Source organism: Podarcis pityusensis, assembly GCF_964106645.2.
Source record: "Podarcis pityusensis genome assembly, chromosome: 5".
NCBI classification, from domain to species: domain Eukaryota; kingdom Metazoa; phylum Chordata; class Lepidosauria; order Squamata; family Lacertidae; genus Podarcis; species Podarcis pityusensis.
This window is the reverse complement of record NC_138032.1, coordinates 7,394,559-7,419,491: the sequence shown is the minus strand read 5'-3', so window position 1 is coordinate 7,419,491 and position 24,933 is coordinate 7,394,559. Positions and strand designations below refer to the sequence as shown.

The 24,933-nt window shown below is 48.1% G+C and overlaps 1 protein-coding gene across 2 annotated transcripts in view; it reads left to right on the top strand.

Annotated features, from left to right (window-relative positions):
* Window positions 1–24,933, top strand: part of CLCN2 (chloride voltage-gated channel 2) — a 74,444-nt gene that overhangs the window by 19,527 nt on the left and 29,984 nt on the right. For both annotated transcript variants that reach the window (XM_081007873.1, XM_081007874.1), the window contains exons 2-7: window positions 7,641–7,797; window positions 19,118–19,249; window positions 19,974–20,102; window positions 20,590–20,723; window positions 20,939–21,016; window positions 22,626–22,704. In XM_081007873.1, coding sequence (XP_080863999.1) covers window positions 7,641–7,797; window positions 19,118–19,249; window positions 19,974–20,102; window positions 20,590–20,723; window positions 20,939–21,016; window positions 22,626–22,704 — 709 coding nt within the window. The remainder of the gene's footprint in view (window positions 1–7,640; window positions 7,798–19,117; window positions 19,250–19,973; window positions 20,103–20,589; window positions 20,724–20,938; window positions 21,017–22,625; window positions 22,705–24,933) is intronic.

Here is a 24,933-nt window from a genome sequence, read left to right as displayed (position 1 = left end):
GGAAACCCACAAGCAGGACCCAGGGGCAAGAGCACTCTCCCCTCCTGCCTCCAGCTAGTAGCCATTGATAACCTTACCATCTATGAATTTGCCCAGTCCTCTTTTAAAGCCATCCAAGTTGGTGGCTGTCACTGTCTCTTGTGGCAGCGAGTTCCACAGATAAACTATGTGCTGTGTGAACCAATGCAAGAATTCCATAATGGGGAATTAATATTATTATCCCTGTGTAGCAGATGGCTCTTTGTGGGTGGGTGCCCGCACACTGAGTTTGAACACTTATCTTGCCACCTAGAAAGTTTGTGTCGCGGGAGAGATTCAAACCAAGGATGTGCTTCTTTGTACTGTTCCTTCTTTGGACGTCTCGTCCTGTTCCAGCGTCTGCCCGAGACTCTATGAGTGAAGCCTTTGTGTGATGGCCCACAAAAATGGGGCCAATTGCTAAAGCGACATAAAACCATGCTGTACCTAAAGACAGCTTAATTCTTGGCAGAGTTGGAAACATGAAAAAGCTCCAGTTATTTTAAGATCTGTCAAGAATTTGATTTGCATATTGTCTCCCTGAATCTGACTGATGCGAAGATGCAATTGATGGACACTGTGGTGGCTGCTTACCATTCGCTTAGCACTGTGTGCTTGGGGACAGAGGCCTCGCTCTGGACTCCTGTTTGGAAAGTAATGATTTTTGGTTAACTTTTTATCCTGCTCTTCCTCTAGTCAAGGTAGCATGCTTGGTGTGTTTTCACCACAGCCCTAGTGATAGGAAAGATAGATAGATAGATGATAGATAGATAGATAGATAGATAGATAGATAGATAGATAGATAGGAAGAAGAGGTTTGGTTAAGGGTGCTGGGAACTGTATCTTTCCAAAGGAATGAAACGGGTGCATTGAATGCATTTGCGGTCTTGACATGACTCTGCAGCCCAGTCCTGAGTTGTACCCCTTAGGAAACCTCCCAGAGTCCTTTGCAGTGTACCAGGGTTCCATGGCTGGCAGGCAGGTTCGCTGGTGAGTCACTTTGGCACGGGAACTCCACCATGAGAAGCAAAAGTTGTTTGTGTCGGGGGAAACCACCGGCTTCTATGCAGAGAAAATGCTTCCAAGCAGACTTGCCTCCACCTTAGCCGTCCCTGGGCCCAGCAGGGCAGAGGGTCCTTTGGGATTAAACTTCACAAGCTCCCGTTGTTCCGCGTGCAGCCGATCGGGACTGATTAGAGCGGCCTGGGAGAGATTTGCTGAATAAATTCAGCATGACACAGATTTTCAGCCGCTGTTCCCTTTGTATCCAGCTCTCTTGGCACTCTGTGGCAGGGGCAGACCAGGAAATTGTGCCAGAGAGAATAAAGGCTGGCAGGTTTTCTCTTCTTTCTTTCTTTCTTTCTTTCTTTCTTTCTTTCTTTCTTTCTTTCTTTCACAGTGAACGGTTGAATCTAGCGACATGGAAAGAGGGCAGCCACCTTCCCCTCAACGTTCCTGAACATTATATCTTTTTGAAACCGAGATTGCTGACGATTCAATCCACAATTGAGCCTCTTCAACTCTGCCCTCCTCCTGGGCTGGAATTGTCTCTGGAGTATTCTGAATCTTTCTTCTTAGCATTAGAGTTCCTTTACCTAAGTGTCACGTTGTGGGGTGGCGGGGAGAGAGGAAAGGAAGTTTTCCTCCATCTCACAACATTAGACCTCACAGACAGAAGCTGAACATTGAAATAAGATTGAGTGCAGGCAAAAGAATGTACTTTTTTGCACAGTGCATAGCTGAACTGTGAAATTCGCACCCAGAAGATGTAAAGACGACCACCAAGTTGAATAGGTTTTGTTTTTGTTTTGTTGTAAAGGATTCATTTGTGGGGTGGGGGGAGAGGCAGGCACTCCTGTGGCTTCAGTGGCTTGCCTGCCCTGGGCACTGGCAACCCACGCTACACTGCTGCCATGTTAGGTGCACTTGAGCTACTTGTAGAGGTTCTACGCAGCATTAAATGCCCACAGCCACCCATTATCTGGCAGAGGGAGTAAGGGTGCACCAGGATTCCTTGTCTCAGGCTGGGCTTCAGCCCACAAAAGTGGAGGGATCCTGGAAGCATCGCAGTCTCCCAGAAATCATGGGACAATTTGATGTGTCGGATAGTGGGACACAAATAAATTACTCACTTCATTTTACTGACAGCATTTCTTCACCACCCGTTCTTAACAGCAGCACAAATTTCTTGGCAGTCCACAGATAAGAGGTTAAAACCATGAACTGTGAAAGCAGAATGTCAAATCATAACACAACAATTAAAACAGGTGATCTGCAATCAGAATAAAACCAGCAGCAGGCAAAATAGCCATGGGTGGCGCTCAGCTAAACAGTTCTGCTAGTACAAGAACTTTTAGCTATGAAGTGGAAATTCATCGCCCTGTCCTCTCTCCGCATGCCCCCCGACACGACTCCTGAATGTGCTCCAGAGGGTGGAAGAAACTGCACAGCTAAAAGTTATTGTGCTAGCAGAACTGTTTTAGCTGCATGCTGCCCAGGAATGATAACTGATCTTGTGAGTCTGGGAAGACGAAAAGGTCTTTACCTGGCAGCCAATGTAGGTGCAAGAAATACAAGAGAAATGGACATAATATTGACTAAGTATGCTTTCAGTCTTAAATCTAGAACAAACTTTACCATTGTTACCTAAACAATGAGCAGGCAGGAATTCCAAAAATGCGGAGCACGGCCTCTCTATGTACCCTTGAAGCCTTTGAGTTCTATGGATGTATCTGTTTTCAGGGTGTGTCATGATCTCGCTGTTAATTTTTGTGCATTGTTCCAAAGGCAAAGGGAGCCCCAGGGCGATTTCAGTTGGTTTCCCCCCCAGGTGGATTTCCATCGCACACTGGCAAATTCAGATTGTGGTGTTATAGTCGGTCTGGGGGTCTTGTGCAACAAACCTGCTTCCACAGAAGATAAAGAAGGGTGCCAGGAAAATGCAGAGGAAAGTGTGGCATAACACTTGCTTTGATGCAATGTCATCTAAAATCTCTGCAAACAAATCACAATAAGTGCTCATTAAATAGCCCACGTCATCTAATCCCTCTGCAAATAAACCAGAGTTTTCAATAAGCAGGTTGATGGCATTCCCAGATAACCATCATTTTCTGATGTGATTGAGTCACATACTGGCAAATTCAGGTTGCATAAATAAAACTCTTGCAAGAAACTCATTTCCTCCCCAAACTGGACTTTTTCTTTTTTTGCAGTAAGGGGCAGAAAATGCACTGGATAGTTCTGGATGCAATATCATATGACCTGCAGACAAATCAGAGTGAAGGTTCGGTAAATGGTCATTCCCCTTCCTGCCCACCAGTGTGAAAACCAATCAAGGGGGTTGCTCAGCAAACAGGGTCATCTGGAAGTGACTCCAGAAAAATAATCTTTTCATTAGAGGGTGTTTGATTACAAATCAGTACACAGGTAGTGAAGCAGTATATATAATTCCTGTGGAAATTGGGTGCATGCAGGAGATGTTTTGGCAAGTAGTAGTTGGAAGCGGCACATAATAAGGCCTGCAAGTCCTTTTTTAGGGAAGGTGTATGGCAGGACAGAATCCCAAACCAATTAATGTATGTCACGACAGGGAGATCAGGGCACAGCCAGCCTTGCCTGGGGCTGCGGGGCTGGGCTGGTGGTCCTCCGTGGGGCTGCTGCACAGGGAGCAATGACTTGTTCTGCAAGGGACAGGGAAGAGCCCAGTGGGTGCGGGGAGAAACACCAGTCTGGAAGGACCCAGTTCTATCACTTCCTCCTTCAGGGTTCCCCTCCTCGACATTTGTAACGATGCCCACATGATGGATGTGCTCACAACTCTGCAATCTGTTAACGTGAGTCAGCAGTGTGATGCAGCAGCAAAAAAAGCTAACTCTATTCTAGGCTGTATCAACAGAATTTTAATGTCCTGATCAAGGGAAGTCATGGTATCACTCTGTTCTGCCTTGGTCAGACCACACCTGGAATGCTGTGTTCAACTCTGGGCGCCACAATTTAAGAAGGATGCTGACAAGCTGGAAGGTGTGCAGAGGAGGGCGGCCAAAATGATCAAGGGCCTGGAAACCAAGCCTTATGAGGAACGGTTGAAGGAGCTGGATATGTTTAGCTTGGAGAAGAGGGGAGAGAGAGGAGGTAGGATAGCCGTCTTCAAATATCTCCAGGGCTGTCACATGGAAGATGGAGCAAGCTTGTTCTCTCTTGCTCTGGAGGGTAAGACCCCAACCAATGCCTTCAATTTATGAGAAAGGAGATTTCAGCTAAACACCAGGAAAACCTTTCTGACAGTAAGAGCTGTTCTGCAGTGGAACGGACTCCCATGAGAGGTGGTGGACTCTCCTTCCTTGGAGGTTTTTAAGCAGAGGTTGGATGGCCATCTGTCATGGATGCTTTAGTTGAGATCCCTGCATTGCAGGGGGTTGGACTAGATAACCCTCGGGTCCCTTCCAACTCTGCAATTCTGTGATTCATGATGTGCAAAATTCTGCAAGTCTAAGCGTGTTTTATTTGAAGAAGCAAAGCCGTGTTAAAAGTGGGCTTGTGTTTAACTGCCCTTGTGTGCACCAATAATCAGGAGTGTGCAATAAAAATGACTTTTTGGAAGGGCCCTACATCTCTCTCTCTTGTAGCTGAAGCAGTCATCCACCCTGCCTGCCCTGCTAACTTCTCCTGGCTCTTTGGTATTCCTGGCTTAGGGCAGAGGGGAGGGAAGCCAGGCAGTTAAATCTTTGGCAGGGCCTGAACGGACAGGCTGAATGCAACCAATGACCCCTCAATGATAATTTCCTGGTTGGAAGACTCCTGCTGGGTGATCCTAGAAGCTGGGAAGGGACTTCTAGAGCTCAGCGGAGCCACCCCCTGTCCGTGAATGGTTTCTCTGTACATAACCATATTTTCACGCCCATGTTACAGATGGCAGAGCTGAGGCCAAGAGAGCAGGGGGCTTTCTTCAGGCTACCTAGATTGGGTTGTAGCTACCTATTTGCTGGTGCTCAGTCTGGCCTGGCCTGACCCCCACCGCCCTTGCCCAGGCCCACGTGGCTATTCGTGAAATCGGGCTGGCTGGGTGGTGCTGTTCGCCAGTGCCAGCTGGGAACGCCAACCCGTTTCCGGCCTCAGTGCTGGGAGTAGCATTGCACTGGGGAACAATGGCTATTGATCCGCAGGGCAGCCTCCTTATCTGCCTGCCATTGTTCTGGAAGCGGCCTCCTTGGAGAGGGAAGAGGCCTCTGTGTTTGCTTTGCCTAGCCCTAGACCCTTCTCTCTGCCTGGTCCGCACCATTGGCAGAACTGCCGGGCTGCCAGCGAGCCAAGAGGATGGGAAACGTGGAGAGAGAGGAAGGGGAAGCACCATATAGGTCAGGGGTAGAAGCATCTGTTTTGTATGCAGAAGGCTGGCTCCATCTGAAAACCTTGGAGAGCTGCTGCCAGCCAGTGTTGATGGACCTTCCTGTGTTCCAGCGAGAGGCAAACCTTCAGCTAGGAAGGGGCTGTGCTGGGATGTTCATGGCCTTTCCTGCAAAACGCTGTTTGTTTTATTTTCTGAATCAAAGCTGGAAGCTTCTATTGCTTCTATTTATGCTGAGATAAGGAGAAATGCGCAAGCAAGAGTCCACCCCACTGAGCAAGAAGGAAGTTTGTTCCCACCTTCTGATGTCTCCCCAGCAAGCGAAAAACCACTAGAAATGCCAAACAACTTTTGAACAACTTTCCACCTCGCAGGCTGCTACTTTGGAGCAGTGGTGGTGAATTACTATTTTCCTGGTCATCGATTGCATGATAGCAAACATGCTCACACACATAGGGGCATAGGAAGGTGCCTTATACTGAACCAGGCCATTGGTGCAGCAAGTTCAGTATTGTCTACACTGACTGGCAGCAGCTTCCCAGGGTTTCAGGCAGGATGCTCTCCCAGCCCTAGCTGGAGATTATGACAATGGTGATTTGTTTTAAAAAGAGGCAGAGGTGCTGGGGAATGAACCAGGGAACTGCCACATGCAAGGCAGATGTTTTACCCTGGGAGCCATGCCCCCCCCCCCAGCAGGATATTAAGGGATTCTGCTCTTTCCACCCTCACAAGACTTTTGGCTATAGTACCAAAGGGTAGGGACATGGGTGGCGCTGTGGGTTAAACCACAGAGCCTAGGACTTGCTGATCAGAAGGTCGGCGATTTGAATCCCCACGACGGGGTGAGCTCCCGTTGCTCAGTCCCTGCTCCTGCCAACCTGGCAGTTTGAAAGCACGTCAAAGTGCAAGTAGATAAATAGGTACCGCTCTGGTGGGAAGGTAAATGGCGTTTCTGTGCGCTGCTCTGGTTCACCAGAAGCGGCAGAGTCATGCTGGCCACATGACCTGGAAACTGTACGCCGGCTCCCTCGGCCAATAAAGTGAGATGAGCGCCACAACCCCAGAGTCTGTCACAACTGGACCTAATGGTCAGGGGTCCCTTTACCTTTACCTTTAAAAAAGGGTAGTGATGTCAGCTTTTTGTTTCTGGGTCTCTAGGCCAGACAGGAGAGGTGCAGAGAGCCTGGCCAGCTTTGCTCAGAACAAAGGACTTTGTGTATGTTGTGTCAGCAGAGAGAGTGGGGCTGAGCCTATTCTAGGCTCCTAGGACAAGGTGAAGGAGCTGCACCTGGAAGTGTAGGGTCTGTAAGAGGTGATGTTATCAAGTGGCCACAGTGCCAGCTCAACTCCTAGGACATAAGAGCATGGAATCATAGAATACAGGGTCATCTTGTCCAACCCCCAGCAGTGCAGGAATCTTGACCAAAGCATCCATGACAGATGGCTATCTAGCCCAGTTTTGTCTAGGCTGAAAGGCAGAAGCCCTCTGAGCTTTCACACAGCCTTGCCTGGAGCCTGGCTCCACCACTGAGCTACAGCCCTAAACCTGGAGTAGCAGTCGGGGGATGCAGGTCAGAGAGACAGGATGGAGCCCGGACACCTCTCTTTAGAAACAAGTTAAGGGTTGCTTGAGGGCTTAACCTTGAGATTTGTTTTTCGTTCCAAGATCTCCTCAACCCTGGAACATTTTAGACGAGATAAGCTAGTGCTTCGCACAGTGCATAGCTAACTTGAGGAATTTACTGCTGTGGGAGGGAGGACAAGGCCGGGCAGCAGCTTCTGAACATCATTATGGCTATATGCTGCCTCCAGGATCCGAACTCCAGTCCCAGGGAGGGCTGCTGCATTAATACCCTGCATGTGGTCTCCTGATGGGCGTCTGTGGGATCAAAATGCAGAATTTGATTGATGTTATGGCCTGATTCAGGAGGACTCTTCTTACATTCTCAAGGAAAGGAGGAGAGCACCACCGAACATGTGCTGAGTGCATTTTGTGTACCTCCAAATAACCATGGACCTCTGGGATAAAGGGGGAAATTTCATAGTTTCCGGTCTCTCTCCTTCCCCTTGCATTATGCGTTATTCTCCTGAACATTGCAGGGTCAGTACTTTGGGCAACTTGTATGCATAGCAGGAAGGCCTCCTCCATCCATGGGAGATTGACCCTTGACCTCCAAGGACAGGGAGCTGCCTTCTTCCTGACCACCCAAATTGCTCCATCTCCTCCTTCACCTGCCTGGCTGTGCCCTTGACCCTTCGCTGTGTGTTCCGTCCCCAGATGTATGGCCGCTACACGCAGGACCTGGGAGCCTACGCCAAGGATGAAGCAGCCCGCATCCGCCTGCAGCAAGAGCGCTGGAAGCCATCCCCAAAGGACCGCCTGCGCCCCTCTGAGCTGCTGGAGTATGACCAGAGCCGATGCGCCCGCTGCCGCAGTAAGGAGCCTGCCGTGTCCTGGGGAGCGGGGAGAGATCTGGGGGTGGAAATGCATCTTTATAAGTCCTTGCAGCCTCTGGGGTGGGGGGTGGGGAAGGGGAGGGGCATCCTGGGCCTGCCATTCAGCTCGTCAAAAATGTGACACCAGAGGGATCTGCAGAGCAATGGAAAATCACATCGGGAGGTATATAGCTTTTTTTATAGCGTTTTTACAGATCAGTGTAGATCCAGCCCCTGTCAGAACTGGTGTACGTAGTCCAAAACCTATGTTCAGAGGCTTGCTTGGCTTTGCACAATTGTGCTCTCGGCCTTCCATGCTCCCTTGGAGGTCACTAGCTAGTGTTTTTTGTTACATGCTGATAAAACTTCTGCCTTGCTGTGCTTTTACGTATTATTTCATTCTGTAAATGCAAGCAGGCCACATCAGATTTTGGGAGGCCTTGGGACGCATTGTTCTTTTCTCGCTTTGCAGTTGTCTCCGTCCGAAGATGGAGAACGTCTCAGCAGCATGAAATTGTCTGGGAACAGCGTAAACTCTGCTTCTGCCTCCAGGTGCTCACCTGGGGGTTGAGGGTGGTGGTCCTGGGAAAAGATGTATTGGCCTTTCCCCAGGTCACTCCCCATGCTCCCCCTTCATTTCCCATGCTCCCGCTTATTTACCACAGCACTGAACCAGTAGTAGAGGGTTCATCTCTTGGACAACCCCTTACTGCAGCCACTTGGTGCATCCTGAGCCCTTTCTCATCCCTGTGCATAAATGGTACATGCATACTTTTTATGAATCGGCATGCAACTTTGCTTTCAGTCTTTGTTTCGTGTGAACCAGGCTAGACTTTACCTGTTGCATACATCACTCTCTGTATTCATGAATCGCTGTATACTTAGAATCATAGAATCATAGAATCATAGAGTTGGAAGAGACCACAAGGGCCATCGAGTCCAACCCCCTGCCAAGCAGGAAACACCATCAGAGCACTCCTGACATATGGTTGTCAAGCCTCTGCTTAAAGACCTCCAAAGAAGGAGACTCCACCACACTCCTTGGCAGCAAACTTGACAGTTTTAGTACACCTGCTCCTGTGCACAGTTTCTTGGGCTGCAGGAAAGTTGTACTTATGCATCCCAGGCTTTCTTTGCACATGCAACTGTGCAGGAAGTCCTCTTTGCTACCGACTGACTTCTCCTTTCTGTCGCTTCTCTTGCTTCCGCCTTCCTTTCTTGCTCAGCCTGTCTCTGTCTGTCTTCTCGGACTGAGTCTCTCAGCATCCTCTAACAATAGGCAGAGTATTCATGACTTCAGCCTGACAGGCCTCCGGCTGAATCCTTGGCATAAACTGGGCATGCAAGTGCACTGAGCCAGTGGGAGATACAATTTCGCACGACTATTTGTTGGGCTCTCGGAGGAACAGGGTCAGAGAACTTTCACAACATCTCTTGTGTTGGAAGCTTCCCCAGCAAAATTGCCAGAGGTCCTGGGCGCCCTTGCTTGAAGAGCTGCTTCCCCCCATCTCCTGCAAGGTCACCCAGCAAGCTTCGTGGCCGAGCGGGGATTTGAACCCTGGTCCCTTGCGGGGTCTTAGTCCAACACTCTCTTTGATACCAGGTTCACAAAAGCTCAGAGCGAGGGGATGGAGGAAAAAGAGAACATTCTTTCAACTAAATAAATAAGTGGCACTTTTAATGTCCCTGCTCCTGCCAACCTAGCAGTTCGAAAGCACATCAAAAGTGCAAGTAGATAAATTGGTACCGCTCTGGCGAGAAGGTAAACGGTGTTTCCGTGTGCTGCTCTGGTTTGCCAGAAGCGGTTTAGTCATGCTGGCCACGTGACCTGGAAGCTGTACACCGGCTCCCTCGGCCAATAAAGCGAGATGAGCGCCGCAACCCCAGAGTCGTCCGCGACTGGACCTAATGGTCAGGGGTCCCTTTACCTTTACCTATTGCTCTCTTCCATGGGTAGTCAAATTAAGGCCCAAGGGCCGGATCCAGCCCAATCGCCTTCTAAATCTGGCCCGCGGACAGTCCAGAAATCAGCGTGTTTTTACACAAGTGAAATGTGTACTTTTATTTAAAATGCATCTCTGGGTTATTTGTGGGGCATAGGAATTCGTTCATTTCCCCCCCCCCCAAAAAAAATATAGTCCGGCCCCCCACAAGGTCTGAGGGACAGTGGACTGGCCCCCTGCTGAAAAAATTTGCTGACCCCTGCTCTCTTCCTTTATATCTTGACATTAAATATATATATATACTGCAAAGCACCAGCAGATGAGGAGCAACTTTTAAACAGCCTTCCTTCCAGCTCTAAAATCTTAAGACCCCTGGATAATCCAGACCCTCGTTCCCTCCCTCCTTCCACCCCAGGGCCCGGATACCCTGGCCAAAGCTCTCCCGTCGTCATTCCCGGGATCTGCTTGTTCCCGCTGCCTTAAAATAGTTCCCTTAGCAACTGCTGAGGCCGAGGCCTGCATTGTTCTTGAGGCAAATTCTCTTATTAAATGTCGCCGGCTCCCTGGGGCCGCAGCGTGAGCCGGAGAGCCGCTCAGAGCCGGCCTGTCCCGGCATGGCCCCGGGCGTGGCCGCCCTCTGCCCACCCCGCTCCCAGTTGCCGCGTTGTGTTGACCGATGCGTTGTGTTGCTCTAGCGTGACGGCATGTTTTGCTAACTCGGCGTGGGGCTCCTTCATCCTTCCCACCCTCTGGGCCCATCTGCCGGCTGCCTGTGGCTAGCATAGCAACTGAGTTGGGGGGGTGGCAGGCCCCCAGGCCCCCTCACAAAGCCAGAGGGGGAAGGCCGTCCCCTCTGCAAACCCCAGGTGTTGTGGGCAAGGGGGCTGTGGCGCAGGCGGGGTGCGCCGGTGGGGTGGCGGCAGCAGCTTTGTTCTTACAGCTGCGCGAGTGTCGCAAAACAAGTGAGCTGGCTTGTGCCTGGAAACTTCTCTCTTTTGCCCGCCCCAAAACAATCCCAACTTGGAAACTCAGCGGAAATATCCTCTTGGCATGTTTTTATGATTCAGGTGCTTGGTGGAGCAGCTCAGTCGATCCTGTTACGTAATGAAGAAATGTCCGTGGTAGAGCCACAGTGGCGGAAGCTGGCTTAAATATGTATGAAGAGCCTGCAGGATCAGGCCAGTGGCCCATTTGGTCCAGCATCCTGTTCCCACAGCAGCCAACCAGATACCTGAGGGAAACTCACAAGCAGGATCTGAGCACAAAGCAACTTTCCCCTCCGACAGTTTCCAGAAACTAGTACCGTAGATTCCAGCGTATAAGACGACTTTTCAACCCCAGAAAATCCTCTAAAAAGTCAGGGGTCGTCTTATACGCCGGGTATGGGTTCGCTGGGCAGCGGTAGTGGGCGGCGGGCAGCGGGAGGAAGCTGCCCGGCGAAGCTGCCCAGCGCTGCTAAGCCGGCTTCGCTGGGTTGCTTCCGGCGCGGTGCGGTGTGGAGCGGAGTCCGCCACCCACTGCTGCTGCCCAGCGAAGCTGCCGCATATAAGACTGGGCGTATAAGTTGACCCCCCAAATTGGCAGCTGCCAATTTGTCTTATACGCCCAGTCGCCTAATACGCTGGAATCTACGGTATTCAGAAGCGTGGCTGCCCTCCAACCGCGGAAGGCAGAGGGTAGCCATTGTGGCTCGTAGCTGTCAGTAGCCCTCTCCTCCTCCATGAATTGGACAAATCCTCTTTCAAAGGCGACAAGGTGGGCAGCCATCATTGCCTGCCCCGGCAGAGAGTTCCATAGGTTAACAACGCGCTCCGTGAAGCATTATTTTCTTTGGGCTGTCCTGAATCTTCCAGCGTTCAGCTTCATTGGATGCCCAGAAATTCTAGGATTGGTCTAGTGCTTGTCAGGCTGGCTTGGCAAAATACCATACCTTCTCTCTCTCTTTCTCTGGTCCCACAAAGAGTCTGTCATTTTTTTATATATATATATATATATATATACATTTCTATTGGTTTTTTTAAACATTTCATTTCCAACAATCATATAACATAACTTCTTATCTTATACAATGTTTTAGACTTCTGTCAACACCTCTGATGATTTTTCGTTCTTTACCACTTATTCTGCATTTCTTAATTTCTCTATTACTCTTAATTATCATTAACTAATAATTCTCCTCATTGTCTGTCTTGCAATATTTCAAATAGTCCTCCTTACAAAACTTCTTGCAGTCCTACTAGCGTAATCTGTTCATTACAGTTACTTTTCAAATAGTTCATATATTTACTCCAGTCTTCTAAGAATCTCTGGTCCCACAGGTTTCGAATCTTTCCTGTTAATTTATCTAATTCTGCATAGTCCATCAATTTCATCTGCCATTCTTCTTTCGTTGGTAATTCTTCTTGCTTCCATTTTTGTGCCAATAATATTCTTGCTGTTGTCACTGCATATAAAAACAACTTACAATCCTGTCTATTAATATCATCTCCTACAATGCCAAGTAAAAATGCTTCTGGTATCTTAATAAATAAGAGTCTGTCATTTTAGCACTACCTCTTGCTTCTATTCCTTTATTCTCCTTCTCTCTCTTTCTGGTCCCATGAAGGGTCTGTCATTTTATACTGCTCAGCTGGGTTTATTTCACTTCCTGTGGGCTAGAGCCTGCCTGCCCTCACCCCTTCCATGGTCTCTTTGGTCCATGTTGGACATCTACTGCCAAAATATTGGCTGAGGGCCACCAAGTTATTTCTTGCCTCCAGCAGTGACCTGAGCCTAAGAAGAGAGATCAGCCAGAGGTTTGGGGTCAACTTTCATTAGCATGCTGATAACGGCACTACCTCTTGCTTCTATCCCTTGACCGTGATATGGAAGTGATAGAGGTGGTAAATTGGTGTCACTCACTTGGGAGAGATCCGCTGGAGCTTCTTGCACTACTGGCGGGTGTAAGTTGCCCATGACTCACTTCCATAAAGCAGCATGCTCAACACATTATTATTATTATTAGAATTTATATACCGCCCTATACCTGGGGGTCTCAGGGCGGTTCACAGAATAAAATCAAGATATAAAACCACAAAATACCTATTAAAACTAAAAACAATCCAATAACACCCCCCCCCCAAAAAAGACATTTTAAAAGGGCATAGGATGTAAATCAGATCAACGAAAAGCCTGGTTAAAGAGGAACGTTTTTGCCTGGCGCCTAAAGGTGTATAATGAAGGTGCCAGGCAGACTTCCCTGGGGAAAGCATTCCACAGATGAGGAGCCACTGCAGAGAAGGTTCTCGTGTTGCCACCTTCTGGACCTCTCGAGGAGGAGGCACCCAAAGGAGGGCCTCAGAAGATGATTTCAGGGTCCTGGTAAATTCATATGGAAAGAGGCAGTCCTTGAGGTATTGTGGTCCAAGCCTAAGTCTGTGCTGCAAATTACGTACCCTTGGTTTCAACCCCTTTTTTCATAGCTCTCTTCCCCCTCAACCTCTTGGTTTGAGAGCAGTGAAATCTGAATGATGCATTGAGAAACAACCTGCTCCTTTATCTGCAGATAAGACTGAAAGCAAGGGGGGGTGTTGATGGGGAGTCCTAACCATGTCCTGAAGGTACAGAATGCTTAATGGTTCTTGTCTCCTTTATCGTTCCAACAACCTTGTTGAGCTGTGCAAGGCACAGAGACCATGAGAGCCAGCACCAACTCAGTAAGTTGTTCAGTGTGAGGCTCCCCTTAATTCCCAACTGGGGAAATGTTGAATGAGTTTAAAGCCTACAGCCTTTTTACAGCAGATGGGTCATGCAGCTGTTCCAATTAGTTTTAGTGAGCTGAGACTTATTCGGTCTTATGACTATAGTTTTTGTGTCAAAGGGAACTTCAAACATTTCCTTAATGCTTCAAAGTCTGCCCTGCTATTAAAAGCTTGTTAGGAGCTTTTGGGGTGGGGAGTAAAAATAATTACAATAATAATTTTATTATTTATACCCCGCCCATCTGGCTGGGGTGCCCCTGCCACTCTGGGTGGCTTCCAGCACATAATAAAACACATAATAAAACATCAAACATAAACTTCCCAATATAGGGCTGCTTTCAGATGTCTTCTAAAAGTTGTGTAGTTATTTATCTCCTTGACATCTGACGGGAGGGCGTTCCACAGGGTGAGCGCCACTGCCAAGAAGGCCCTCTGCCTGGTTCCCTGTAACTTCACTTCTCTCTTGAGGGTTGTATATGAGCTCCTTTTAACTCCTGGATCCAGCAAGTGTTAAAATATAAGCCAGGCTAACTTCCAGTGTCAAGGTGATAGCCTGGGTGATGAGCCATTAAGGGGGAAACAAAGGAAAGGGGCTCTGTGTGAAATGGGCAATGGATGGGGACTGTTGTTGTCGTTTAGTCGTTTAGTCATGTCCAACTCTTCGTGACCCCATGGACCAGAGCACGCCAGGCACTCCTGTCTTCTACTGCCTCCCGCAGTTTGGTCAAACTCATGCTGGTAGCTTCGAGAACACTGTCCAACCATCTCGTCCTCTGCCGTCCCCTTCTCCTTGTGTCCTCCATCTTTCCCAACATCAGGGTCTTTTCCAGGGAGTTCTCTTCTCATGAGGTGGCCAAATTCTTAGAGCCTCAGCTTCACTATCTGTCCTTCCAGTGAGCACTCAGGGCTGATTTCCTTCAGAATGGATAGGTTTGATCTTCTTGCAGTCCATGGGACTCTCAAGAGTCACCTCCAGCACCATAATTCAAAAGCATCAATTCTTCGGCGATCGGGTGGAGACTAGGTCTGGGCAATTTAATGATAAATTGTTGCAAACCAGTTTGAAATCCACGTTGCAATTGCCGGTTCAGAATATCTGACTTGCCAATAAACTGCACAAAGCCAACTTTTGTCTGGTGCTCTGCCATCTCAGCTCTCCCCTTCCTCCTTCAGGGGACAGCAAAGCACAAAGCAGGGGCAGACTGGGAACTTCCTCTGGCGCTGCTGCCATAAGCTTCTCTTCCAGGCAGGCTACATGGTTGCTTGGTGGTGGTGTCTGTGGTCGGCAAATGGGAGCTGCGCCGCGGTACCCATGGAGCAGCTCCTGGTAGTCGCTGTTTGCAGGATGTGACCCTCAATGTGAGTGGGAGCTGGGGGTGGCCCAGGGTGGGCTCTGGGGAGAGACTGTTCCACGATGTCACTGATATGGAGGGCTGGCTGGCTACCAAGCCAATTCAAACCAATTTGAAGTTCTCCTTCCCCCTTACTTTCATACATTGTGATGTATCTCTGCATTGCGATGTTTAGCTGGCAATACATCACGATGTTGAAAACCTGATATTGCACAGCCCTCTCATGGTTAGAGAGTTTAGAGTTGAGTTGCAGTGATGTAATCTAGAAGTAAAATAGCAAGCTGCAGAGTCAGAGCAACGTCTGAGAGCAACATTTGATTTCAGTTTGAATCCACGGCTGTGGCTATGGGGAAAAAGGCATTTTGGAGGAGTTAATGCTGTGAACCCCTCCACTGTAGGCTCGGGTTGTATATATGTGTAAATAAACCATAAATTATGTAGACACCAAAGTCTCTGCTGTACCTGTGTTCCAAAAGGAAACATAAGTGCCTGGATCCCCTGGAATCTTGCACCACTCAGAGATTGGGGTAGTGTGCAACACCGGTGTCAGAAGTGGGATTCGTGTTTCCTGGAGGAAGGGCCTGTGAGCTGGAGGGAGGAACAGCAACATAACTGGAGTGGTTCAGGCTTATGATCCAGCAGCAAAGGCCAGCACCGGATAGAGCAGCAGAACTAGTGGTTCAGTGAAATGAAGCAGCTGCAAGCAGAATCTGTGAGAAGCCTCCTTGGAGAGAAAAGTGTGACTCCAGGCGAGGTGGAAGCCCTGCCTGATGAGATGCTACAGGGGGTTGAAAGTGACCCTGGAGCCCAGGTACAAGGCATCCAGGTGGAAGAGGTGGCTGAAGAGATCCAGGATGTGGATGGGCAATTGAGGGGCTGGGACTGCGAAGAGATGCGTACGGTAGCTGAAGGAAAGACTCACCTCAGAGAAGGGTGAGCTGGGTGGGGCCGAGGAGCCGCTGATTGATTTCTCCACTCCCTGGGAGCCTGCTACGGAAGACGGGGAGCAGCTGGAAGAATTGGAGGTGCGCGTGAATGTGCAAGAAGAGGGAAGTGACGGTGGCTTCCTTACTGGAGGAGAAAACACAGGGAAGTCTTGAGACCTGCATACATGTGCCAGAGGAGCAGCCAGCTCCTGCTGACGGTGCAGGAGGAGATGCAAGAGGCGCTCATGCGTGAGCAGGAGGAATGGAGATGCGCATGAATGTGCAGCAGAGGAAAACACACAGAAGAAGCTGGAGGCCTGTGTGCATGTGCCAGAGGAGCTCATGCTGAATTGGGTGAGATTAACCCTCCCCAATGATTTAGCCCTTTGAGTTCACCAAGATGGGCTTGTGCAGTGGGGACCAGTCCCTATACTGGGTGCAACCCTTAAGCAGGCCCCAACAGGAAGGGACACCCAGGGTCCCGTGAGTTTGGTGGGCAAGAGCCACTGGGATGGCTACCTGCCCATGAGGAGAGGTTGGGAGTAAGCAGAGAGGGGCATTCTTGGCAACGGACTTGCATGGACTGGGCCGGCTGATCCTGAAGAAGCTTGTGATAGAGACTTGTGGTAGGACTTTGATTTACAGTTTGGGCAGGAGATAAAGTGGACCAGTCCAGGGGCAGCAAATGGGAAGTTTTTAATGTTTGACATTTCACTATATTTTTTATGTGTTGTAAGCTGCCCAAAATGGCTGGGGAAACCCAGTAGCGTGTGGCTACTGAAACTGTTTTGGGACTAGAGTGTGAATTTGGGGGTCTGATCCACAACCAGAGGAGAGGCCAAGGAGAAATCAAGAGGCTCCAGAAGACTGAGCCTGCAATTAGAGCCCCAAATTAGCTGTTGATCTGCATGGACTGAGAAGTTTGTGAAATCCTGAGCCAAAGAGTCATGCAGGCAACCCCATAGTGATCCTTCCTAAAATGCTTTTTGCATGTCTGCATCGATGGGAACTCTTTGAAGATTTTAAGGAATTGTTTCGATAGCTGTGTGTGCGCCCAGATAACTGCTTTGCGCTGCAGTAGCCCAAGGCAAAGGATGAGCAAGGTTTTGGCCTACAGTCGTACCTTGGTTCTTGAATGGCTTAGTTGCCGAACAAATCGGCTCCTGAACGCCGCAGAACTGGAAGTGTTCCAGTTTGCAAACATTTTTCGGAAGCTGAACACCCGATGTGGTTTCCACTTGAGTGCGGGAAGCTTCAGCAGCCAATCGGAAGCCGTGCCTTGGTTTTCGAACAGTTTCGGGAGTCGAAAGGACTCTTGGAACGGATTAAGTTCGAGAACCAAGGTACCACTGTACTAAGTTCTGGTACTGAGGCTTGCATCCTGGGTTCAACATGTCAGAACTCCCTATTTGAGGCTGCCAAATGTGGGAGACTGTAAGCTGCTCTGGGATGCAGGACTGGGACTGGGACTCTGCAACAAGGAGAAAGAAAAAGGCTTGAAGAGATCTTGTTGGACTGGAACTTGCCTGAAAAGAAGAAGCTGTTACTGTTCTGGTGTTGGGTTAAAATAGTAATTGTATTTTATTATCAGTTTTTGGCTATGTGTTCTCTAATGCCTTTGCTAACTTGTCTGTTTTTTGGTTTTTTTACAAGGAAGCTGTTTTTTTGCTGTTTGTTTGTACAAATGGGGACAGATGTCTTGTTTGGGGGGGGTAATGTTATGGGTTTTGGGTGTGGAGGAACAAGCTGTTTCTTTTAGCAAAGCAAAAAAAGAGAATATTGGCGGGGGGTGGGCAAGGAACTGCATTTAGGACAGCTCTCAAGTCTCCACTAGAGGGAGCTACCGGTCCGCACTGATGCTAATTGTGATTGCTTCTAGAGAAAGCAAGCACTGTGGCTGACTCCAAAAGTAATGTATTGATGAAGCTCTTTATGTGAGCGTTAGGGGACACACGGGTGCATGTTTGTGTGGTTATGTAACAAGCTTTCGCGTAGAGTTCCAAATTGGCGACAGAGTCTTGCGTTCCAGTTGGCCGAGGCAAGTTTGCCAATCATTGTTCAGGCTGACCCAAAGCTTTTATTTGCGGTTCTTAAAATGCAACTCCTTATTCAAACTCATTCATGGATTCCGCCCCCCGCCCTCCGTAGAGGCTGTTGGCGCTGCCGCCTCTGCTGAGACAAGAGGTCCCTTTTCAGATCTTGAATGTGTGTCGTTACTTGAATCAAAACAATTTAGTTTCACGGAAACGTCTAAAAATATAAATGTTTCCCCTCCCTCCCCCCGCCCCCCAGTTTGAAAAGTAACCGGAGATTTTAAAAGACTAAGGAAAGGAAAGGGAGCCAGCTTTGGGCCGCTGAGTTTGCACAACCCCAGCAAGCTGCAATCTAAGGATTAGGAGCGAGCACCGTGCTTATTTGTGGTACACACCGTCGTGTTTGCAGAGGCTTGGCACGTCTCCGTCACTGTGTGTTCACGAATTGTACATGTGGCAAAGATCAGTAGCTGAACACGTGTGCTGGGATTAATGTTTGAAAGCCACTCAACGTGTACAGTGGATTGGTTTTACTGAGAATCTTGTTTTAAAAAAAGTTTTTTATTTATACTTTTCAAATTTATGCATTTCATTAATTTTACAATCCATTTAACATTTTAAAATTTGACTTCCTTCCCCCTCTTTCTGCAGTTCCTTAAATTCATTTTTTCATAACTTCTGCACATCCAAATTAATTTAGTTTACTCATTTAATTACCTACTGTAAATTACAGTACTCTTATAAAACTGCAGGTTATTACAATAATCCTGCTAATGTTTTAATCTGTTTATGATTTATCTGTAAATATTTAATAAACCATTTCCATTCTTTTATAAAGAGTTTGTTATCTTGATTTCTTATTCTTCTGGTAAGTTTTGCTATTTCTGCATATTCCGTAAGTTTTTCCCTTTGCTGGGGCTTCTGCTTATTTCCATTTTTGAGCAAGTAGCATTCTTGCTGCTGTAGTAGCATACATGAATAAATTTCTATACAAGTTAGGTAGTTCTGTCCCTATGATGCCCCAAAGAAAAGCTTCTGGGTTTTTTAAAATAAAAGTTACTTTGAACATCTTTTTCAATTCATTATATATCATTTCCCAGTAGGTAAGGTTTTACTGAGAATCAAGGTAGGGAAAGGTGCTCTCTATGCCTCATGACCAAGGGGGGAGTGCTTGGGAGGGGGTGCTCAAGGCCCCCCCTGCACCCGCTGACGCCATGTTGGCAACCCCAATTTATACAGAAAGTATTTCATTTGTTTATTTATACATTCATGGCCCTTGATCTCCATCCTTAATACGTCCTCTCTCTCTCTCTCTCTTCCTGCAGTCTGCACTGTGCGGTGTCAAAAGTTCCTCATCTCCAAGGTGGGCGAGGACTGGATCTTCCTGATCCTCTTGGGGCTGCTTATGGCCCTGGTAAGCTGGGCCATGGATTTTGCCATCGCCACCTGCCTGCAAGGTAAGGAAAGTGTTGACACACGGTGACATCGAGAGGAAGGCTGGTGCTCCCCTCTGTCAACTGGATGGGCCGGCTGGCTGCCCCAGCCCACAGGGCTATGAATTGGCTGTTCTCCATGGGGTCCAAGGCCCTTGGCATGAAAGGGAGGAAAGTTGGAGTCATTTTAAGGAAGGAGGAGACTAGGGGACCAGATAGCAAACGGTAGAACTGGAGGAACAAAAGTCCTGGGCAGAGAGAGATTGGGAAACAAGGGCATAAAGATATAGAAGTTTTGCCTGCATACCCCTTTTCTACTGATGTCTGTTCTTGACTTCAGTGGAGCGTCTTTATTATCCCCTGAATATTTACCCTCATCCTTTCTCTTTTAAAAGGACCCCGAGGGTCATTTAATTCAACCTTCTGATCTCAACACGCAGTCCCCCATCCAATTTGGAAACCTACTGGCCCCAGCTTAGCTTTGCAAATATGCTAGCAGTTTTATTGCTGCACCACTAGGAAGCCAAGATATTAGGCTTGGTCCTTAGTTGATGCAGCTGGAGCAGAGAGTGAGCATCACCTGCAAAAATCCCACCTGCTTTTTCCTTTGGCCTCCTGAAAAGGGGCCCTTTTGATGCTATAGCTGCCTTCAGGAGAGAGGAAGGATTCTCACCCTGGGCTTACCAGGCAAGAATATCCCCCTTGCACACTTTACAAAAGTACCCTCTCCTTTTCTGTCTCTGTGCAGCCCAGAAGTGGATGTATGGGGGTTTGGATGCCAACATCTTCCTGCAGTACATGGCCTGGGTCACTTACCCCGTGGTCCTCATCACCTTTTCAGCCGGCTTCACTCAGATCTTGGCTCCGCAAGCTGTAGGTGAGTCCAGGGATAGCGGATTCCTGTTGGGACAAAAGGTATCATTTCCAAGGGGCTTATGAAAACAACCTTTTCTGCCAGAGTGTTCCTCGCCCCACATTTTGTGCTCAGCTCTGAAGGGGCAGCAACATTATCTCTGCAAAAAGCTTCAGTGTTCCAGACCTTGGAAATTTCCGTATTAGACTTTCATTTCCGTGTGAACTGGCTGAATCTGATTTACTTGCACACAGTGTGCCCTGTCTCTGCTCCGCAGAGGTCACTTATTTTGCAGTTGCAAGAGCAGGGGGTGGGAAGCCTGTGGTTCTTCGGGCGTTTATGGGCTTCCAACTCCCATCATTCTGAGCCAACATGGCCAGTGGCCAGGGATGATGATACTGTAGCTCATTGACACCCGGAGGACCACAGCTTTCCATTTATTTCTCTGTATAGCTCCCTCTTCTTGTCCCTTTCTCTCCCTTCATCCCTTTGTCTCTCTCTTTCTCCCCAGGCTCTGGCATCCCCGAAATGAAGACAATTCTCCGGGGTGTGGTGCTGAAAGAGTACCTTACCCTCAAGACCTTTGTGGCCAAAGTGATTGGCCTGACGTGCGCCCTGGGCAGTGGGATGCCCTTGGGCAAAGAGGTGAGGGGTGCTGCTGAGACACAGCCAGGTGGGGCACAAAGGATGGGGGCAAGACTGACCGTATTGAGGACTTATTGGAGAAAGAGTTCCATTGGTATGGGGCAACAGGAGATGTCCCCCTCATTGAACCTGCTGTTGCTTGATTCTCAAAGGATCTGTGTGTCGTGGGGCAGGTACGGCCACCTTGCTGACTCCTCTTTCCCTTCCCCACACAGGGACCGTTTGTCCACATCGCCAGCATGTGTGCCGCCCTCCTCAGCAAGTTCCTCTCACTCTTCGGTGGCATCTATGAGGTGAGACGCATGGGGTTGCAAAGTTCTGAGGTGTGAGGATCTCGTGAAAGGCCCTCTGACTGCAGAGGGCCTTCTCAGTGGTGGCACCCTCCCTGTGGAATGCCTGTCAGGGACTGGACTGAGAAAGGAATGGTGGGAACCGTCTCCCAAGGGCAGGAGGACAATATTGATTTAGAACAGTGGTTTGCAGAAGGATATAGTCCATAGGGAAAAAGCTGGGAAGTCCTGGGGCTAGAAGCGCAAACACCAGGAGAGAGACAGCTGGCAGGTTCACTGTCTTTGGACAGCATTCCTGACCCCCCACCCCCAATTCGTCTGGGACTAGACAGGCTCTGAGAGTGATAGAGCAGAAAGTGTAGCGACAGCAAACTCAGATTATCCCCGATGTAGAAGTGACGTAGATTAATGGGGAAGGAGGGGGTAAACTTTTACTGGGAGCAACGCCATTTTTTAAAGAGAGATATGCATTCCTTTTTCTCTTGCTGTGATTATGAAAGAAACTCTGGTATATAATTATTATTATTATTATTATTATTATTTATTATTTATTATTTATACCCCGCCCATTTGGCCAGGTTTCCCCAGCCACTCTGGTAAGAACGCTCCTTTTGTTTGATCTTCTTAATCACTGTCACCGGGGGAGGGATCCGATTTCCCCAAACCTGACAACACTCTCCCATCTGATGTCAATGAGATAAAGAACTACAAACTTTCAAAAAACTTTCAAAATCTTCTGTACCTGGATTTGATGTTTTAGTATGTTTTTATAGTTGCTGGAAGCCACCCAGAGTGGTTGGGGGAAACCCAGCCAGATGGGCAGGGTATAAATAATAACATTAGTATTAGTATTAGTATTAGGGTTGCAAGGTGCTGAGGGGGTGAGAGAACCAGTTTGGAGAACCTCTGAGCAGAGCTTCTTGCTGCAGGAGTCAAGAAGCACAGTAGACGTATCAAGCAGGGGCTTTCAGATGGTGGGGCAAGTTTTTCATTTATTTATTTTTTAAAAATATTAAGGTTTATAGAGAAAATTCAAAACTTTAGATCTTTTCTCTTTTCTTAACCAAACCAAAACTTTTATCTAGATACAATAAAAAACACAAAAGAGAGGAGAGTGGGGAGAAAGAAATAGAGGAAGAAGAAGAATTTTTTTTAAAAAGAGGAGGAAATTGGTTAAAAGAGAAAGACAGAAAAATAAGATTCAGAAAAGAAAGAACTTCCAATTCTTCATCTGTCTGCTGTATAAAACAATATTTTCTTCATCCAATCTAACATTGCTCCCAACAAAGCCACTTTCTATAAACAAATGTTGTCTTCAATCCTCAAATCCAGATGTCATTTCTTTTTCACGCAAAAAGTCCACGAGAGGTTTCCAAGCTTTAACAAATGCTAGCAACGGCTTTTCTCTGATGAAACATGTCAATTTTGGGGGGCTAGCTTTTCAGGGGCGCCACAGCACCGATTCAAAACGGGTGCCCATTGCTTCAAGTTAACCTAGTTCTTAAAGAGCCCCTTCTCTGAAGTGGACAAGGGGAAGTCACCCATCCCTTCAGACCCACTTCTCTTTGTACAGCTCCTCATGGATTCTGTGCCCTTTGGGCTTCTTTTGCAGAACGAATCCCGCAATATTGAGATGCTGGCAGCTGCCTGCGCTGTGGGTGTTGGCTGTTGCTTTGCTGCTCCAATTGGAGGTAAGGATACCAAAATGGACTCTGAGTATACGAAGAGTTCCAAATCCCTAGTTTTGTATATTAAAATTAAATCCAACCACAAAAGAGTTGGTTTTAGAATCATAGAGTTGTAGAGGTGGAAGGGACCTTGAGGATCGCCTAGTAATCTATTAACATTCTCCCCCCCCCCCCACCTCTTAAACATGCATCTACTCAGATTTCAAGCCAACCCCACCTAAAGTCTGATGGGTAAATTCTTTAATGGGCCAAGAAGTGACTGCCTTTATGCGTAAGCGGATCAAGCCAGATTGAATTACATTGTGCATTATGTTTTGAATCGCAACCCACCTTGTGATAGATCAGAAGTCACCTGGGATAGATTCCTCTGCTTGTTCCAGAACTTTCTAAGAAGGTCAATCAAGCTATTTCAAAATCAGATGGTTGCTGGCCAATATAGACAAGTTTGTCGCCTGAAGGATAGCTTTATATAAGCTAGCAGTGAGAAAGTTATATATGGGCTTTTGGGGGGGGGTTAAACTTAAAACAGTGTGGCCAGCCAAGGGATCCCCCCCCCAATCTAAAATGATCTGCTGAACTTCACAATTTCAAATTTTAAGAATTTGCCAGGCTGAAAGTGATGTCTTAACTTGCACTCTAGGATTGCCTTGTTTGCTTTTTGTGATTTATGTTGTGATTTGGGGCTGGCTACAAAAAAACACACACACCCAAAACCTGAATGAAAGTGTATCCACATCGAATGGCCCTGAGAGATGTGTGGAGTGACCTGGAGAAAACAGTTTCCAAATCTTATTACTAATATATGCATTTTTATGCACACACATGCTAGGGAAACGTGCGCATAAAAATGCACACACTAGTGAAAATAACGTGCACAAATTCATTATATGGGGGATTTTTTTTGTGCAAAAATGTGTGTGTGTTAGGCTAAATCGCATACAAAAATAGGTAGGAGAATTTCACAGTGAAACGCTGGTTAATTGCCTGGCTGCCATCTTTCTTCTCAGTCTCAGTGTCACCCTCATAGAACAGCAGGGAGGAGGACAGTGTTGAGTTGGCTCCTCTGCCTGTCATTGGCCCTGGCGCCACCTACTGTTTGTCTCCTTGTATCCCACCCTACCAGGCGCAATGAACACCAGCCTGTGAGAGCTCCTGCCCAGAGCATTCACTTCCACCTGCCTAAGTGCTGTGGCCAGTTGCAAATGGATTAGTGGGCGGAGTTTTCTGAGGAAGGAGTGGCCCCCAGCTAACACCCTCCACCAACCTCTCCTGCTTCCCATATCTCTACAGAGGGAACAAAGAGTAGGAGCTGTTTGGGAAGGGTCTGCTTTACAGGGTCTGGGGAGTGAGAAGAGATGGGACAGCTCTCTCAGCTGGATCCCCTCTGGTTGGGGAGGTGAACCCTGGCGGACAATATCCACAGGGTCACGCCAATCTCCCAAAATATGTCTTTGCTTCTGCTCAGTGCAGAAATGAAGCCTAAAAGTTATTGCACCCCAGTCTTAGTTACAAGGGAGCTGGCTGTGCTTAAGGGCCGAGAGAAATAGCACTCTGCACGCACTTAAGTGCAGTCTCTTCTTCGGTAGTGCCAAAAAATGGAGTCTGGGGCCTAAGCAACACCCAGAGTGGCAGGGGAAACCCAGCCAGATGGGTAGGGTATAAGTGAAAATTATTATTATTAGGGAGAGCTGGGGAGCCTAGCCTCAATATAAGCCCCCTGAACCATGAGGATTGGAAAGGAACAATTTGTGTCCTCCTTAACTGGGCTGAGCAAAGGGTTCTCCATCATTTGATCCCTGAGTATTTTGGGTTTTCAGGTTACACGCTGAGCCAGAGCTTAGAGAGTTGGACTTGGACCCAGGAGACCGGCGCTCAAACCTGCGGTCAGCCATGAGTCTCACTGGCTGACCCTGGGCCAGTCCCCACCTCACAGGGTTGTTCTGAGGATATAAAGAGGGAGGCGAGGGAGAGCTGTTGTATAGTACCTTGGATAATAATAAGTGCAATAACTCAGTGCACCGTGCAGCTGATGTGAGCCTGGGGTGGGGTTTGGGGTCGGGGCGAACCCTCTCTCCAACTGCAGGCATAACTTCGTTTCCTCCTTCCCCCCTTTTGCTGCGGGCTCCTCCCAGGCAGTCCTTCCTGTGCATCCTCTTCGCCGCTGCTTTTGCTCTTCTAGGTTGGTGACTGGTGTCTGTCTCCCTTTCCGTGTTGGTTTCTGTTGTGAGCAAA